Raw genomic sequence first — 17,989 nt, 5'->3', positions numbered from 1 at the left:
ATTGGCTGGTTGATGGTGGCACCCTACCCCTTCCGCTCCTCTTCTCCCAGCCATAAGAGGAGGGTCCACCACCCTAGGACAACATGAGCCCAAACCCACAGGACCAATCAGATGGACTGGAACCTCGGAAACTAGGAGTCAAACCCCCAAAACCTTCTCTCCTCATAAGCTGACTGCCTCAGCCATGTGTTATAGCAGCGGAAAGCTGACTGACACGGGTGGGTGTGAATTGAGGCTGGTCTCTGCCAGGACAGGGAAGACAAGGGCTGGGGTCATGGTCAGAGAGGAGTGTGGTGCAGCCACAGGGGAAAGGAGGGAGGGAGGGAGGGAGGGAAGGAGGGAGGGAGGGAGGGAGGGAGGGAGGGAGAGGTTGGACAGAGAGTTGAGAGAATGCCAGAGGAGAGCAGAAGAGAATAGTGTCAGGAATGGGGCTCAGCGGGTGGCGGAGGGGACCTGGGGGGGGGGGTGCCCAGGCAGTGGGGAAAGGCGGCAGCCGGGCATCTCAAGGGAGTCTGGAGGCCCTGTGGTGAGCAGGGAGGTGACCTCCAGGGCCCAGGAGGGAAACTGAGTCAGCCAGGGTGGGCACCAGGCTGTGCCCCAGTATGAGAGCCAAAGTATGTGCTGCCCAGCTTAAAGAGACAGACGCCCCAGCCCACCGCAAGAAGATAAAGAACAAGCCGGACACAAGCTGGACGCTGGGGGCTCAGCCTGTCATCCCAGCTACCCAAGAAACCTGAGGGTGGTGGTTCAAAGCCAAGCTGGGCAGAAAAGTCCATGAGACTCTTATCTCCAATTAATCGGCCAAAAATTAGGGGTGGAGGTGTGGCTCAAGGGGTAGAGGGCCAGCCTTGAACACAAGAGGCGGGTGAGAGTGCAGATTCAAATACAGAGAGAGAGAGAGAGAGAGAGAGAGGGGGGGGGGGGCTCTGCCCCACCCTTCGGGTGTGGCCAGCAGGGTGGCAGTGGGCGGAGCCATCTATGAAGCTCCAGGTTAAGGGCTGACGGAATCTCTGGAGGATTCAGCTTGTCTGGGGGGGGGGGGGGGGAGGGTGCCTTGCATTTCTAACAGACCCCAGGTTGATGCGTAGACACCCCTAAACAAGGAGCCACAAGTTGAGTAGAAAAGACACCTCTCCCTCGCCACGCCCCCTCCTCCCCAGATATTGGTCTAAATTGAACAGAATGAAAGCATCAACTCCCACTCACCGCTCACAGACGCTCAATCAGATCAGGCACAAAGGGGGGGGGAAAAAAAAGGAAATTAAGCCCTGTGTACCTCCCCCTCTACACTCAGCGCAAATAAACCGTGCAGCACCATGAGACTCGTGCCATCTGATGACAATCCTGACGGAAGCCCGGCACGGGGGCTCACGCCTGCGATCCCAGCTACACAGGAGGCTGAGATCTGAGGATCACAGTTCAAAGCCAGCCTGGGGAGCAAAGTCTGTGAGACTCTTATCTCCCGTGAACCATCAGAAAACCAAAAGCGGTGCTGTGGCTCAAAGTGGTAGAGCGCTAGCCTTGAGCACAATAGAGCACAGGGACAACTCCCAGGCCCTGAGTTCAAGCCCCACAGGAGGCATTGTACTCAGAAACTGACACATTGGATGGTAACCCCTCTATACAACTACTTAAAGATAATAAAAATATAACAAGAATGAATAACGCTACCTCCTATTTGTAACAGCCATTTGCATGGGCCAAGAGGGATTACAAGTATGGGGAAGGAGCTTCAAGATCTCCACCTGGGAAGATGGAAAAGTCCAGGAGACATTCCACTACCCTAGTGGACTAAGGCTCTATCACCCCTGGCCTGAGACCATGGGAAGAGTAGGTAATCCTCTATAGCTGGTAAATAGCAGATCATAACTAACCAACTGTGGAAACATATACTGTAGGAAAGATGGAAACTGTCAACAGAAAACATATACTCCTCCACTTCCAATGGAGTAACACCCATCCTAAAGGGAAAATGCCATCAGTTCAAAAACACATGTAAGTCTCTCAAACATCCTAGCTTAGCCACACAGCATAGTGGAGAGACACAGTTTGTTTCCTGTGGCAGCTCGGGACTGCCATTCAAGCACACGGCCCAGGCCTAGGATAGTGGGAGCTCACACACCCCCAGCCTGGGAGAAGATCAAACTCCCAATATGAAAGTGCAATTTTCACTGGATGTGTGCGACTTTCACATCAGTGCAGTCATGAAATCGTTCATCCGAACTGTCAGCACACACATACTTTTTATTTGCTTTATATTAAGGAAAAAAAGAACAGCACCTGTACAGAAAAAAAAAAGATTTTTGCCATGTTCAGGAAACACCGATGATGCTGTTTCATTAAATTACAAATGCCTCATTTCTCAAGGGCCTACCACACCTTCACTAGACAGCTTGCTGTATTAATTTTTCACTGTACAATATAACTCCAAAATGAAAATGTCTATTGCCTATAATATGATTTTTTATTTTTTATTTTTTTGGTCAGTGTGGGGCTTGACTCAGAACCTGGACACTGTCCCTTGAGCCTTTGCTCAAGGCTAGCGCTCTACCACAGCGCCACTTGTGGTTTTCTGGTGGTTCATTGAAGATAAGAGTCTCACAGAGTTTCCTGCCCAGGCTGGTTTTGAACTGCGGTCCTCAGATCTCAGTCTCCTGAGTAGCTAGGATGACAGGCGTGAGCCCCCAGCACCCGGCTATAATATGGACTTTCTTTCTTAAAAACATAGAATATGTCCTATGTCTAAAGGTACAAAATAAAGTCTAGGGCAGCGAGGAGAATATCAATCAATTGTAAACGAGAAGTTTCTCCTCTCCTCGTGCTTGCTGGGTTTTCTTGAGCACTTAGCTCTGTGAGAGGACCTGGTAGCTTTCATCCTCGCACTCACCTGCAAGCCACGAGTGTATTTCATGGCCAATAGTAAATAAATATTCCTGGATTCCAGCCCAACGCATCAGCCACAAAAAGCAGAGTCAGCATCTCCAAGGGGGCTGGGCAGAAACTTCCAAGCAGAAACGGCTGTGATCGCTTCCCCCTCCCCCCCCAGGCGGGGCCGTTGGGATTCACGGGCACCTGGGGAAACCGAGGCCGCATCGCATGGCAGGAAGACGGGAAGAAGAAAAGCTGGGTGGTTTCTGTTTTCCCTGGCTGTCAGTCCGTGTGCGTGCAGGTGTGTGTGTGTGTGTGTGTGTGTGTGTGTGTGTGTGTGTGTGTGTGTGCATTTATTGCCGTACTGGGCCCACATCCGGGGCCTTGTGATGCCAGGCAAGGGCCCGGGGCTCTGTAGCACCACCTTCCTCTCCCAACAGACAGGAACAAGATTCTGAAGATGGCTTTGAACCCAGGGCAGGCAGGCTGGCACCCCTTCCTGACCCAGGGAGGCGGCTCGGGGCTTGACCCAAGATCATCCGCACTGTGTCCCAAAACTCAGCAAAAGCAGCAGATGCTTCTAGAAGATGCTATGAGGTAACACTGCCCCCCGCCCCCAAATACACACAAAGCCTCCCAGGACTGAAGATCACTGGCAGACAGAGAGCAGGACCCCGAAATGCTGGAAGGAAGAGCCACAGAGTGGCACTCATGGGGATGGGGTGACTGAGGAAGCCAGGCCCCAGGGCAGTGCAGAGCAGGACACGAACTTGTGAGGGACCTGAAAAGACACTTGACGTCCACATTTGGGTCACCAGACTTGGTAGGAGCAGCAAGAGAAAGCGGAGGCAGGTGCTAATGTCCTGGCTAAGGGTTCACACAGAGCCATTAGGAAATGTGAGTATTTTCTCTCCTCTCTGTCCCTCTCTCTATTATTCTCTTTCTCTCTCTCCTCTTCTCTGTCTCCTCTCCCTCTCTCTCTTTCTGTTCTATCCTGGGCCTTGAATTCAGGACCTGGGTGCTGTCCCTTAGATTTTTTTGCTCAAGGCTAGTGCTCTACGACAGCGCCACTTCAGGTTTTCTGGTGGTTTATTGGAGACAAGAGTCTCACAGACTTTCCTGTCTGGGCTGGCTTCGAACTGTGATCTTCAGATCTCAGCCTCCTGAGGAGCCAGGATGACAGGAATAAGCTAACACCCAGCCTCTCTCCCTCCTCCCTCTTCTCTCCCTCTCTCCCCTCTCTCTCTCCTTATTTCTTCTCTCTCTTCCTCTCTCCTTTCTCTTCCTTTCCCTCCCTCCCTCTCTTTTCTCTCCCTCTCTCCACCACTCCCCTCTCCTTCCCCCTTCTCTTACACACACACACACACACACACACACACACCCTTGTCCTCTCTCTCTGCCCCTGGTTCAAAGAAACTTCTGTGAAAACTATCTGTCGCTGGGCACTGGTGGCTCACGCCTGTCATCCTAGCTACTCAGGAGGCTGAGATCTGAACACGACAGATCAAAGCCAACCCAGGCAGGAAAGTCAGTGAGTCTCTTATCTCCAGACTTATCTCTTATCAACTACCAAAAGACTGGAAGTGGTGCTGTGGCTCAAAGTGGTAGAGCACTAGCCTTGAACAAAAGACCTGAGGGACAGTATCCAGGCCCTGAATTCAAGCCCCATGACCACAATAATAGTGATGATAATGATGATGATGACGATGACGATGATGATGCTAGAGGAAAACCTGACACAGTATTTCCAGGTTGACGCATCTATGAGTTCTGCACATACATACATGCTTCTTAGAATTCTAAGACTCGCTTGCTGACCTTTTCTGCCTGCATCTGGATTAAGAACATTTTCCCTGAGTGGAAGACATACTTGAATTTTAAAAAGCAAATGCCAACCATCTTTGCTTGAGAGGAAAAATCAACCGTGAGCACTTTGTGAAATGCTAAGTAAAATAATAACACATTCAGAACAGCATTTTTTCATTGATCACATTCAAAGTGTCGCTCTCTTCCATAGGCCCGGCCTCCAGAGTGTCACCGGAGGCTGGCAGGGGACAGGGACAAGCAGAGCTGTTACACTGGCTTTGGAATAGCCTGGAAGGCCCAAGTTTCCTTTTGTGAAGCAATACTTACCTCCTGAAGTCATACAATGTTTGTGATAGCAAACTGGGTTCAGTGGCTCAAGCCTGTAATCCCAGCTGCTTGGAAGGCAGAGATCATGGTTTTAAAGAAAGCCCAGGTTAGTAGATGTTTAAGTTGGATGCTGGTGGCTCACACTTGTAAATCCTAGCTACTCAGGAGGCTGAGATCTAAGGATCGCAGTTCGAAGCCAGCTGGGAAAGGAAAGTCTGTAATTGGAAAGGAAAGTCTCTAATTGACCAGCAAAAAGCCAGAAGTGGCACTGTGGCTCAAAGTGGTAGAGTGCTAGCCTTGAGCAACAGAGCTCAAGAGCACCAGAGCGCCCAGGCCCTGAGTTCAAGCCCTGGAACCACCACTACCACCACAACAATACTAAAAGAGAAATGAAAACATTTTAACCTAGGTAAGAATTACTCACAAGCTCAGGTAACCATACCCAGGCAATGAAACATACATTTCTTTTTTTCTTTCATCAGCAGTGGGGCTTGAAGTCAGGGCCTGGTGCTGTCCTTGAACGGCAGCTCCACTTGCAGTTTTCTGGTGGTTCACTGGAGATAGGAGTCGCACAGACTTTCCTGCCCCGGCTGGCCTTAAACTTTGATTCTCAGATCTCAGCCTCCTAAGTAGCAAGGATTCCAGGCGTGAGCTCTCTCTCTCTTCCCCTACCCCTTCTTCCTTCCACATTTACTACTTTGCTGCCGTTGATCCAGTTGTCTGCCCCCCACCCCACATTCTTATGTTGAAGTCCTGGAATTGGGGAGCTGGGTTTACATGAAGCCACATGGGGGAGCCCCCCTCAGGATTAGCACCCTGAGAAGCAGCCCCAAAAACAAGGCAGCTCTCTCCATCCCCAGCCTGAGGACCTGCCCCCCGCCCCGGGGGGCCATCTGCAACCCAGGAATCCGGAAGCTGGACTCCCCAGCGCCCTCCCAGCCCCCAGAGCTGTGGGAAATCCACGCATGGGGTTTAACCCACCCTTGTCCCCCCCCCCACCTGAACGGCTGGCCCTGCACTATGCAAATCCCCTGCTAGCGCTCACTGGTCATGAGGGTCCAGACAGAGCTGTCAGGGACTCCTAAATGCCTCTGGAAATATTCATCCAAGGATCCTTTCTTTTTCCCCTCTGGAATCCACTGGGTCCCCCCCCCCCCATTTTTTTAAGTCTGTCTCTCTTCATCACTGAGATTTTCTTTTGCAATCCCTCTTGAAACGCTTCTTTTGTTGTGACATCTTAGCCCTAAAGCACCAAACCTGCAGGAAAAGCAGAATTCTATTCACTGCCTTGTTTTTAAATCTGTGCTCCCTGACTTTTTCCAAAATGGCAGAACTAAGAATCTCAGGGGCAGCTGGGTGCTAGTGGCTCACACGCCTGTGATCCTAGCTACTCAGGAGGCTGAGATCTAGAGGATTCCAATGTGAGCCAGCCTGGGCAGGAAAATCCGAAAGACTCTAATCGCCAGTGAACCACCAAATAAAAGCTGAAAGAGCTACAGGACAATGCCTGGGTGCTGAGCTCAAGCCCCAGCACACACACACACACACACACACACACACACACACACACACACACGATGTGTTTGTGTCTTCATAAACTAATGAAGTAAGGATCACCCTCCCAGCTGACATCCTGTAAAAATCCAGCCTCCGCCACCCAGCTGAGCTGGGTCCTCTGCTTAGGACCATCTGCTACGGTGGCCCGGTGCCCACTGGAAAGATAACAAGCCGCTTTCAAATGAGAAAGGAACCCAAAAATACAGATGCACAAACAGAACCCCTCCACCAAGCCAGTAAACTCCTCTTCTGGTGGGAACGCGCACCCCAAGGTCTCGTTACGGACAGTTATGACTCTGGAGAGAAATCTCCTCTCTTCTGTCCCACATCTCTTCTGTGGCTCACTTCATGACACATCTCTGCACTTGAAAATCATATTTTTGTGTTCCAAGTCCCCCCCCACCCCAAATTTCAAGCTATCTAAAAATCTATCACCTGGAGAATGGTTATATAGGTTATTACCATAAAATGGAATAATAGGTAGCTGTTAAAAATAACTGGGTAAAGCCAGGCACTGGTGGCACATGCCTGTAATCCTAGCCTCTCAGGAGTCTGAGATCTAAGGATTGCGTTTCAAAGCCAGCCCAGGCAGAAAAGTCTCCGTGAGACTCTTATCTCCCATTAATCACTCAAAATCTGGAAGTGGAGCCTTGGCTCAAAGTGGTAGAGTGCTAGCCTTAAGCAGAAGAGCTCAGGGATAGCGCCCAGGCCCTGAGTTCAAGCCCCACAATAACAATAATAACAAAACAACAACTGGATGAAGCTGGGTTGCTAGCGGCTCACACTTGTAATCCTAGATACTCAGGAAGCTGAGATCTGAGAATCACAGTTCAAAGCCAGCCTGAGAAGGAAGGTCTGTGAGAGACTCTTTTACCTCCAATCATGAGGAAAATGCAAATCCAACCCACAACAAAATACTACCTGACACTCATCAGCACAGCTGCCAATTTGGAAAGTTATGGAAAAAACTAAAACCTTTATGCTTTGTGCCTGCTAAGAGTATCGAAGGCTACAGCCACCATTGGGAAATACTGTCTGTTCTTTAAAAATGTTTTAAGAATAGAGTTAATGTAAAATTCAGCAATGAACCAGTCATTGGTGACTCACACTTGTAATCCAAGCTACTCAGGAGGCTGAGATCTGAGGATGACAGGTGATGGATGTATACATTACCTCAGTTCCCAAATTAACTCAACTGACAGTACATTGAACTACATATTTGAAAGGATGCAACAGATAGTTAAGAATTACAAAATCCATGGGGCTGGGGATATGGCCTAGTGGCAACAGTGCTTGCCCCGTATACATGAGGCCCTGGGTTCAATTCCCCAGCACCACATATATAGAAAATGGCCAGAAGTGGCGCTGTGGCTCAAGTGGCAGAGTGCTAGCCTTGAGCAAAAAGAAGCCAGGGACAGTGCTCAGGCCCTGAGTCCAAGGCCCAGGACTGGAAAAAAAAACAAAGAAATACAAAATCCAGAAAATGATGGATTTGGGAATTCATATCAGCCTAGTGAAGCAATTGAAGGAGAAAGGGCAAGGAAGTACAAAAGCATCAGAAGGCACTCCTGGCCGGCTTCTCATGCTTCAGTTCTTTCGCAGGATAAAAATCGCAGTTGGAGCCAGGCACTGGTGGCTCACACCTGTAATTCTAGGAGGCTGAGATATGAGGATCACAGTTCAAAGCCAACCTGGGCAAGAAAGTCTGTGAGACTCCTATCTCCAAATAATCACATATGCGTGCATGCACGCGCGCGCGTGCACACGCACACAAACACAAAGAACAGAAGCTGTGGCTCAAGGGGTAGAGCACTAGCCTTGAGCAGAAAAGCTCACGGACAGCACCTAGGTCCTGAGTTCAAGCCCCAGGACTGGCATAAAAGAGAACAAAATTGCACTTGCAAACTAATTTTTAAAAAGAATTAAAATTCCCCTTTTAAGAATGATGGCAAGGGGTGGGGATGTGGCTTAGTGGTAGAGTGCTTGCCTAGCATGCATGAAGCCCTGGGTTCAATTCCTCAGCACCACATAAACAGAAGAAAAAAAAAAAAAGCTGGAAGTGGTGCTATTGCTCAAGTGGTAGAGGGCTAACCCTGAGCAAAAAGAAGCCAGGGACAGTGCCCAAGCCCTGAGTTCAAGCCCCAGGACTGGCCCCCCCCCCCAAAAAAAAGAATGATGGTATGTATTATATATATATATATATTTTTTTTTTGGCCAGTCCTGGGCCTTGGACTCAGGGCCTGAGCACTGTCCCTGGCTTCTTCCCGCTCAAGGCTAGCACTCTGCCACTTGAGCCACAGCGCCGCTTCTGGCCGTTTTCTGTATATGTGGTGCTGGGGAATCGAACACTAGGGCCTCGTGTATATGAGGCAGGCACTCTTGCCACTAGGCTATATCCCCAGCCCAGATGGTATGTATTATATTATCCTTTGACTTGTCTCCCTGCAGGGCGCATCCTCATGGTACAATGAAGAGGTGCTACTGGCTCCATCACTGACGAGTCCAGAGATGAGGCTGAGTAGGGTGGGTTGCCTGGCAACCCTGGACCAGGAGCTCAATACCCCAGGAGCCCTGATTTTCCACCACCCTCTGCTCTACCTCTGTCACAGTGGATTCTCCCCTGGACTTCCCTCGCCAGGGTGGAGGACCCTCCCGCCTTTATGTCCATGGTGGAAGCTAGCCTAACTGCTCCTTCCAGAGGTAGCCAGCGCTTGGCCCCTGAGACCCCCATTCCCGTCCTGGAATCCACTCTCTCACATGGACGGGTGGGCAGGTTGTGCTCCAAGCAACCGCTGCTCAAGAGAGTGCCAAGGGCCATGGGCGGAGCCGCAGGGTCGTTGGTGATGCGGTGGGCGTGGCCTGAGCCAGGGGCATGGGTGGGGCGGTGGGCGGGGCTGTGGGTGGGGCAACAGCCATGGGCGGGGCCATGGGCAGAGCAGCAGCCATGGATGTAGCTGGAGTGGAATGGATTCTAGGGATAAAGAAAGCATATAGAGGTGCTCAAAGGAGAATGGACTCTAGAAGGGACACCTATGTCTATGACAGAGACCACCGAGCTGGTGGCCGAGGCTCACCTCCACCATGCTGGCCTTGGTGGAGTTCCTTGTAACCTGCACTTATCATCAGCTATCTGGTCTTACTAAGATTGGACCTGCTATATACATAGAGAGAGACAGACAGACAGACAGACAGAAAATAGATATATTTGATTAATTCTCGATAGATATGATAGATACAGATATTACATAGATAGATGATAAATAGATAACTTAATTTGAGGGGGGCAGTACCAGCCCTTGAACTCAGGTCTTTGCTCAGCTGAAACGCTAATACTTGATTCATGCCTCCAGGCCAGATTTTTGCTGGTTAACTAGAGATAAAGTCTGGAGGGCTTTTCTACCAGAGCTGGCTTGGAACCACAATCCTCCCGATTTGCTCTGGAGTAGCCAGGGTGACAGGTGTGCCACCAGCACCTGGCCATAGTAACTTCCATCTGAAAAGTACAAGGTCCTTTAACGAGAGGACATCGACCCCAGTTCAAGCCCCATGATCAACAAAAAATAAAATAAAATAGAGTTGATATCAATGAGTAAGTCTTACAAAAGATCACAGAGGCTGAGACTCTCCTCAGGGTACTTACTCGGTAAATGCTCATTTATTCCATTTACTGCAGAGGCAAGAATGGTAAATAATTTAATTCACTTAGGAAAGGATCCTTCCCATCAGCATGCTGGAATGTAACCTCTATGTTCCGATGTCTGACAGAGACCAAAGCAAATACACAGCCTCATGTTAAACGCTAAGAAAATCATTCATAATTCATCTAGATTGGCACTGTAGCTTCCTTATTCTTGATATAAATGAGCTTGAAAAAGAAAGGCTCACAACTCAAGGATTTCCAGGGCTTTAAAGTATTAGAGATCAGTACATTTTGATTACAAACAAAATTCATAACTAAAAGTGAACCCACTTACATGTGTGGAGTAACTTTGTGTCCATTTAGCTTTTTCCCAGGCCCAATAAATAACAGCATCATTCACTCATTTATTCATTCATTCAACAACTACATACAGTGCCTTCCATTTGTCAGAGGGAGCCTGGACCACCCCATTCCAAGCACTGTTGAGAAATGGAGATCCCTCATTTAGTCTCAGTCACAGAGAGGGTGATCAGGGGATGGGGCAGGGGCGGGGGGGGGGAGCTCTGTTTAGCATGGAAACATCTAGTTATCTTTAGTCCATCCACAGGCTATGGGAAATTTCAGATGCAAACTTCCAGACCAAAGGTAACTATGACATTCAGTTCAAATCTGATCTGCTGCTTTTTTCCCTTCTGCTAGTCCTGGGGCTTCAGCTCAGGGTCTGGGTGCTGTTCCTGAGTTTTTGTTTTTGTTTGTCTGTGGTACTCTACCACTTGAGCCACAGCTCTATTTCTGGCTTCTTTGTGTGTGTGTGTGTGTGTGTGTGTGTGTGTGTGTGTGTGTGTGTGTGTGTGGTTCACTGGAGATAACAGTCTCATGGAGTTTCCTGTCCAGGCTGGATTTGAACTGTGATCTTCAGATCACCTCCTGAGTAGCTGGATTACAGATGTGAGCCACCAGCACCCAGCTAACGAGAGCTTTTCTTGTTGTTTGTTTGCCAAGAATGAGAAGGATCTAGGTTTGGTACTAGCCCAAGCAGAAAAGTTTGCAAAACCTCTTTTGAACCCAAAGTTGGGCACCTCTTGTGAGAGGTTAAAATTGGGGCGGGGGTGGGGGGAAATCGTGGTACTGGGCCCGCCCAAGCAGGAAAGTCCTGGGGACTCCATCTCTATGGGAAGGAAGCTTGATAGGGTGCTGGAAGCCTGTGATTCCAGAGACAATAGGAAGCGTAAAAGTAGAGAAAATGCTGTTCAGGGCCAAACCCACCCAGAAAGCTGGAATACATGCAGCAAAAAGCAGGAGTGGAAGCCTGGCTCAGCAGTTGTGCACCAACCTACGTGCAAGGCCCGAACTCAAACCCTCAGTACAGCCACACACACACATACAAAATTAAGATTTCAGTTCTCTGCTACTTCTACTCCCCCAACACACACACACACACACACACACACACACACACACACTCAATAACTTGGCACTCCTCAGAAAACACCCAGACAGATCAGAAGAGGAACTGGCCTCTGCCAGTCCAAGCAGCCAAGGGGAAGCTTGCCAGATGTTGTGGCCGCCCTACCAAAGACAGGACTTAGCCCTGCTTCCCTTCATAGCAAAGCAGACCTGCTGAGCGCCCCTTTGCACGCCTCCCAAAGGGCAGCCAAGAACCAGCAGGCTAGTAAAGAAACTCCAAAGTAAGCCTTAGAAAAATAAATGGGAAAGTTGGTCCTGAAGCAAAGCAGAGCATTTGTTTTATGGAAGTTCTTATTTCAAGCCCTCAGGCAGAAATGAAGAAAGAAGCCAGGAAAATCAGACATACACACACACACAAATAAAATATGACAACACTTTAGAAGAGTGCACGGAAATGAATCCTGACCAGTGCACGAAACACCTAGGACTTTCCAGAGAGCCTGGAATCCGATAGAATCTGCTGCACGCCTGGCATCAGAACGGAAGGAAATGAACCAAAGAGCAATTCGTGTTGACCCCGTGCTCGGGTCCCAGACAGAGCCTGAACCGACGGTTAGACTGTTTACAGACAATGTTCCGCATAATGATTTGCACCTGGCTCCTCTTAGCTTTCTGCTATTGAACCTATCATCCAGCTGCGCTTGGGCTAGGACCAGAAAAGTAGGGGAAACCTTCGCACAATGGGCCTGTTGCTCTTCCATCCACGCAGCTCTTTCTCAGTCTTCTGTAACAGAGAAAGGACACTGGCAATTGCTTGTGGTGGTGGCTCCTGGCCTCTTGATCTTGCCCCCAACCCTCTGCTCCTTTCCTTCTTCTGGGTCACCCCATTTCCCCCGGGGAAACTCGATGTGAGTAAAGCACTGTGCTCAGATGTGGCCTTGAACCTCCGTCCTCAGATCTCAGCCAATAGCTAGGCTTCCAAGCGTGAGCCTCCAGCTTGTGTTTTATTTTTTATTTTTTCTTAAATAGAGGAGAGTTGCCGCCACAGTGGCTCTTTACCACATACTAACCACAGAGGGCCACAAAAATGAGAATGCCCAAGGGGCACACAGACCTCCTTCCAGAACATTCAAAGAGAACCAGAGTACAGCCCCCTGCCCTCAGTGCCGGTCCTCACTAAGGCAACCCCCTGTCATCATCCTTAAATGAAGAGCACCATTGGAAGACGGTTTCGCTGACTTTCAGAGTCAAAGGACAAGCACCAGTAGCAGCATCTGTGTCAACACCTGTATCAGCACCCATACCAACATCTGTATCAGCACCCATACCAACACCTGTATCAGCACCCATACCAACACCTGTATCAGCACCCATAGCAACACCTGTATCAGCACCCATACCAACATCTGATTCAGCACCCGTTTCCATATCATCTTCACTCAGCACCAACATCCAGACTGCGACCCCCAGGCACACACAAACTCCACAGACGCTCAAATCCCTCGTGGAAAATCCTGCAGTGTTTACACCTACACCTCGTACATACATGTGCACACACGTGCGAGCCCACACAACAGTGGGTAAGGGCAGTGAGGGGAACTGAACTCAGGACCCTGCTCACGTTAGGCAAACCCCGTTGCCTTGAGCGACGCCCCAGCCTCAGCGCTGGGGGGGGGGGGGATGCAGAACACCTGCTACACCGCACGTGCGTGGGGTGGGGGGGGGACCCGCTCGCCTACCGCGCTGCTGGGAAACGAATGACAAGCAAGCCGTCGGTACGCTGAGCCGAGAGACGCGGGTTTCCAGCCTGCGGTTAGTTGCATCCATGGGTTGCAATCGGGATGGGGGCTGGGGGGGGGGGGGGAGCTGAAGGGCTATGGCACCGAGCCTGCGTCTCCTAGTCACAACCACACCGATGGGGGAAGGAATTGGAGCCGCCATCCTTTCCTTTCTCCAAAAGGCCGAACTCACACCGTGGAAGGCACCACACACCATGTGGAAAGAATTTTCCAGAAGCCCGTGGCAAATTAAGAAGTTACCTTAGCACGGCTACAACGTCAGAGGTTCCGCTCAGCTCCACTGCGGTTCCCCGGGAACCTGTCGACGTGCGCGCGCGCAGCAGAGCCCGCCGCAGTGACTGCGCGCGCGGGGGTCACCGGCACCGCAGCACCCGGCCCCCCCCCCCCCCCCCAGCCCTCCAAGAGAAGAGCTCTGCAAATGCAAAACGGGATGGCCCGGTCTCCATCCCTAACGCCCGGAACTGGACCCAAGGGAATGCGCGTTCCTCCCCTCCGCGCGTCCCCACCGTGGCCAGCGAGTGTCTCCCTCCACCCCCTCGGAAGGTTTATTCTAGAAAGCGGGCGACGTTTCCACCCCTGGGGTGAGGAGCTCGGGGGCGAGCCGGGGATCGTGGGCTCCTCCCGGAGCCGGGGAGAGCATGGAGCTCATTCACCAGGCTGCCCCCTGGAGGCTGCTCCGGCCCAGCGCAGCCTGGGCGCCCGCGAGACCGGCAGGAAAACAATGCATCTTAAATAATGCTCCCGCGTCGGAGCAACAGATGTGTGAAGACTCTCTCTGCGGGAGCCCCCGCGGCGCCGGCCCGCCACCCGCTCCCACGGGTTCGAATGCCGCCCCCGAGCGAGCGGCGAGCGCAAGCTCCAGCCCTCCGCACCGCGCCGGGACGCACGCACCCGCTCCCCGGGCCCGGAGGAAGCGCCACGCCGCCGGGCCCCCCCCCGCCGATCTCCCTCCCCGGGGGCCCCGGGGGCCCCGCGCGCCGCGATGGGGTCTTCAGAGCCACACGGGGAACTTAACACAAAGGCATAAACCAAGCAACGCGGGGCAGGGTGGTGGTGGCGGTGCTTGTTTCTCCTTCTTCAGAAACTCAAGAGCAAATAAAGAGCCAGACCTCCCCGTGCCAAAGGCTCGGCTGCCCTCAGGGAATCAAAGCCTGGGAGTGGAGTCTGAGCCTCCGCCTTCAGGTCGGCCCCGGGAACCCAGTGTGGTTCTCAAAGCCAAGGTGTCGCAGGCCAGCGGGGCTTGTCTTGATCCCTGTCACTCGTGCGTCCATCTTTTCTGTGAATTCTTTATTCATACGGGGGCGGGGAGGGCCATGCAGTGCAACTTTCATCCAAATGGTACACAATGGGGTATGGTTTTTTAAAAGCCCCCCCAAAATGGACTCTGGCCTCTAAATGAATCCGGAAGCTCTTGAGTCACAGAGGTGTCTGCGGGTCTCTGCCAGGCGGGTTTGGTGATCAAGAACCTTAACAAGCAACAACAACCAAAAAACACCAAACAAACCAAAGAACATCCGTCATCCTGGCAGCCTAGAATGCAGACAGTGGGCTGCCCGGTCCATCGCGGGAACCCCAACTCCCCAAGGCCGTGTCAGTGGGTGGCGAGGGGGTCGGCGGCTCCCCACGGTCCCTCCCCGCCCGCCCGGGGACACACACGCACGCCGCACTGGCCCGGGGTTCGGATCCCACCTCCCCACCTCGGAAGCGGCCGTCTGCCCCGCTGCGGTGTCCCCCAGCGCACCGAGATCCCGGTGCGTCCGGTCGCTGCCGCCCTCGCGGGGCGCACGGACCCGCATCGCCTGCTGTTTCCGAAGAAAAGTAACTCCGGGGCTGAGCGCGATCGACGCGGGAAGGCGATCCTCCGGAGCGCGGGTCTGCGCCCGGCCCCGGCCCCTGCGCCCGGACCCCGGACCCCCGGACCCCGGACCCCCGGCCCCCCGGACCCCCGGCCCCCCGGCCCCCCGGCCCCGGAGTTACCCTGCCCTGAACTTGCGCTTCGCGCGGCGGCGGCGGCTCGACCCCGCGCATCTGCGCCCCAACTTGCAGGCAGGGCGCCCCCCGCGTCCCCGCGTCCCCGCGCCCGGGCCCCCGCCGGGCCCCCGCCGGGCCCCCGCCGGGCCGCACGCACTCACCGAGAAGCCGGCCCAGAAGGGGCAGGAGTGGCGGACGCGGGCCGAGGTGGTGAGCGCCAAGGCGGCGAAGCTGACGGCCACGATGACACATCCCAGCGCCATCTGCGTGGCCCCGAGCGCCAGCACGATGCGGGAGCGGCCCGGGCACTGGCGCAGGCGGGACAGGCTGCGGGGCCAGGCGGCCGGGCGCGGGGCTCGGGGGCCGCCGGCCGGAGGCATCGCGCCGCCCGCCCGCCGGGGATCCTCACGCCGCTGCCCGCTCCCGCCCGGCCCCGGGCGCGCCGAGGCTCGGGGACAAGTTGCCGCGGGCGCGGGGAGGCTGCGGCGGCCGCACGCGGGGACGGGGACCCGGCGGAGCCGGGCGGGGAGCCGGGCGCCCGCAGCCCCGGCCGATGCCCGCGCCCATGCCGCCGCGCCGCGCTGCGCCCTCGCCCGCCCGCCCGCCCCGCGCGCTCCCCGGGCCCCGCGCGCTCCCCGGGCCGAGCGCGGGCGCGAGCCGCCGCTGCCACCGAGCCGGGCGCGAGCCCCGCCGCCCCCGATCCCCGGGCGCGAGCCCCGCCGCCGCCGCCGCCGCCGCGGAGCCGGGACGGGCGGGGACGAGGCGACCGGGCGGCCCCGGCCTCGGCGGCGCCGACCACCCGGGAGGTCGAGGCCGGACGCGGGCGTGGGGGTTGGGGGGGGACCCCGGCCGCGCGGGGTTCCCGGGAAGGTGGGATCCCCGCGATCGGCGTGGGCGCGCGGCGCCTGCCCCGCACCTACGAGTGTCCCCGCGTCCTGCGGATGCCCCTTCCCTTCGCTGCCCTGCAAGTCAAAAGTTGAGACTTTTAAAAGCAAGAGAAAGCCAGGCGCCCAGCCTCACCCTGAGGAGGCTGAGATCTGAGCACCGCGGTTCGAAGCCAGCCCAGGCAGGAAAGTCAGTGTGTCTCTTAGGTTTAAGGAATCACCAAAAAACTACAAGTGGAGCTGTGGTTCAACGTGATGGAACGCTCACCTTGAGCAAAAGAGCTCAGGGACAGCGCCCAGGCGCTGAGTTCAAGCCCCATGACGGACCAAACAGAAAAGAGCTAGAAGTGGGGCCGTGGCTCAAGTGGTAGAGCACCAGCCTTCAGCAAAAGAAGCTCAGAGACAGCGTCCACACCCTGAGTTCAAGCCCCCACGACTAATAATAATAGTAATAATAATAATAAATAAAAGCAACCGATCTAAAGGAATTGAAATACACGAGGCCATCAGCTGCCCACCAGGCCCCTCGGTCTCCTCTGGCCAGCAGGGTCTGGGATTACAAGCATTGCACAGAACGCCAAGGCCGCTGGGAAATGTCCATCGAACCCCCCAGTGGCCTTTTTTTTTTTTTTTTTTTTTTTTTTTTTGCCAGTCCTGGGCTTTGGACTCAGGGCCTGAGCACTGTCCCTGGCTTCCTTCTTGCTCAAGGCTAGCACTCTGCCACTTGAGCCACAGCGCCACTTCTGGCCGTTTTCTGTATATGTGGTGCTGGGGAATCGAACCCAGGGCTTCATGTATACGAGGCAAGCTCTCTTGCCACTAGGCCATATCCCCAGCCCCCCCCCCCCCCAGTGGCCCTTTTGATGACACAACTTGAACACTGCTTGGGCTGAAAGCCAGGCTGAGTGACAGACCAAGAGGCCTAGAAGGCTCTGGAAGTCCATAGAGCTCAAACATGCAAAGACCAAGTTGGTGCAACCACCACCAGTGGCTCACGCCTGTCATCCTACCTACCCCACCCCCACCCCAGGAGGCTGAGATCTGAAAGTTGCAGTTCAAAGCCAGCCTGGGCAGAAAAGTCTGTGAGACCCTTATTGCCAATGAACCAACACATACACACACACACACACACACACACACACACACACACACACACAGAAGCGGAGGCAAGGCTCAAGTGGTAAATCACCAGCCTTGAGCAAAAAAGCTAAGGGACAGTGCCCTAAGTTCAAGCCCCAGGTTTAGCACCAAATAAAAAAGGAACAGAAATGACAAGTCCTTTCTGGAGATTGTTTTTCTGTGGGGTCTGGCAGGATTTAGGAAGTACCTAGTTGGATCAGAAATAGGAAGCTGCTTTCTCTCTCTCTCTCTCAAAAAAAATATCAATTGGTGGTGCTTGAAGTTTCCCCCTTTAGAGATATTGATTCCTTTGAGACTTGAAGGCCTCTATTAAAATGCAAATTCTCCTTAGAGGGGCAATAGCTCAAGGCTTTATCAGCCAACACCTTACCAGGAATTGGATTTATTTTCCAATTTAATGGGATGGTCCTGAGATGAACAGAGGTTGGGGGAATTCCACAGATAGAGTAGCCAGGCCTCAAAAGACTGGCCTGTAGCCAAATGCTGCTCTCTCTCTCGCTCGCTCTCTCTCGCTCGCTCTCTCTCTCTCCCTCCTTCCCCCACCCCTCCTTCATAAAAATGACTAAGCCCCTAGTGGGCATTGTTTAAAG

At 53.4% G+C, this 17,989-nt stretch overlaps 1 protein-coding gene across 2 annotated transcripts in view; it reads right to left on the bottom strand.

The window, feature by feature from the left end:
* The window catches only part of Fam189a1 (family with sequence similarity 189 member A1), a 139,696-nt gene extending 123,941 nt beyond the window's left edge, over positions 1 to 15,755 (bottom strand). For both annotated transcript variants that reach the window (XM_048329514.1, XM_048329516.1), the window contains exon 1: positions 15,537 to 15,755. In XM_048329514.1, coding sequence (XP_048185471.1) covers positions 15,537 to 15,755 — 219 coding nt within the window. The remainder of the gene's footprint in view (positions 1 to 15,536) is intronic.
* Between the last annotated feature and the right edge of the window lie 2,234 nt (positions 15,756 to 17,989).

Source organism: Perognathus longimembris, chromosome 20 (genome assembly GCF_023159225.1).
Source record: "Perognathus longimembris pacificus isolate PPM17 chromosome 20, ASM2315922v1, whole genome shotgun sequence".
Taxonomy (NCBI): domain Eukaryota; kingdom Metazoa; phylum Chordata; class Mammalia; order Rodentia; family Heteromyidae; genus Perognathus; species Perognathus longimembris.
This window is presented reverse-complemented; position numbering and strand designations above follow the sequence as displayed.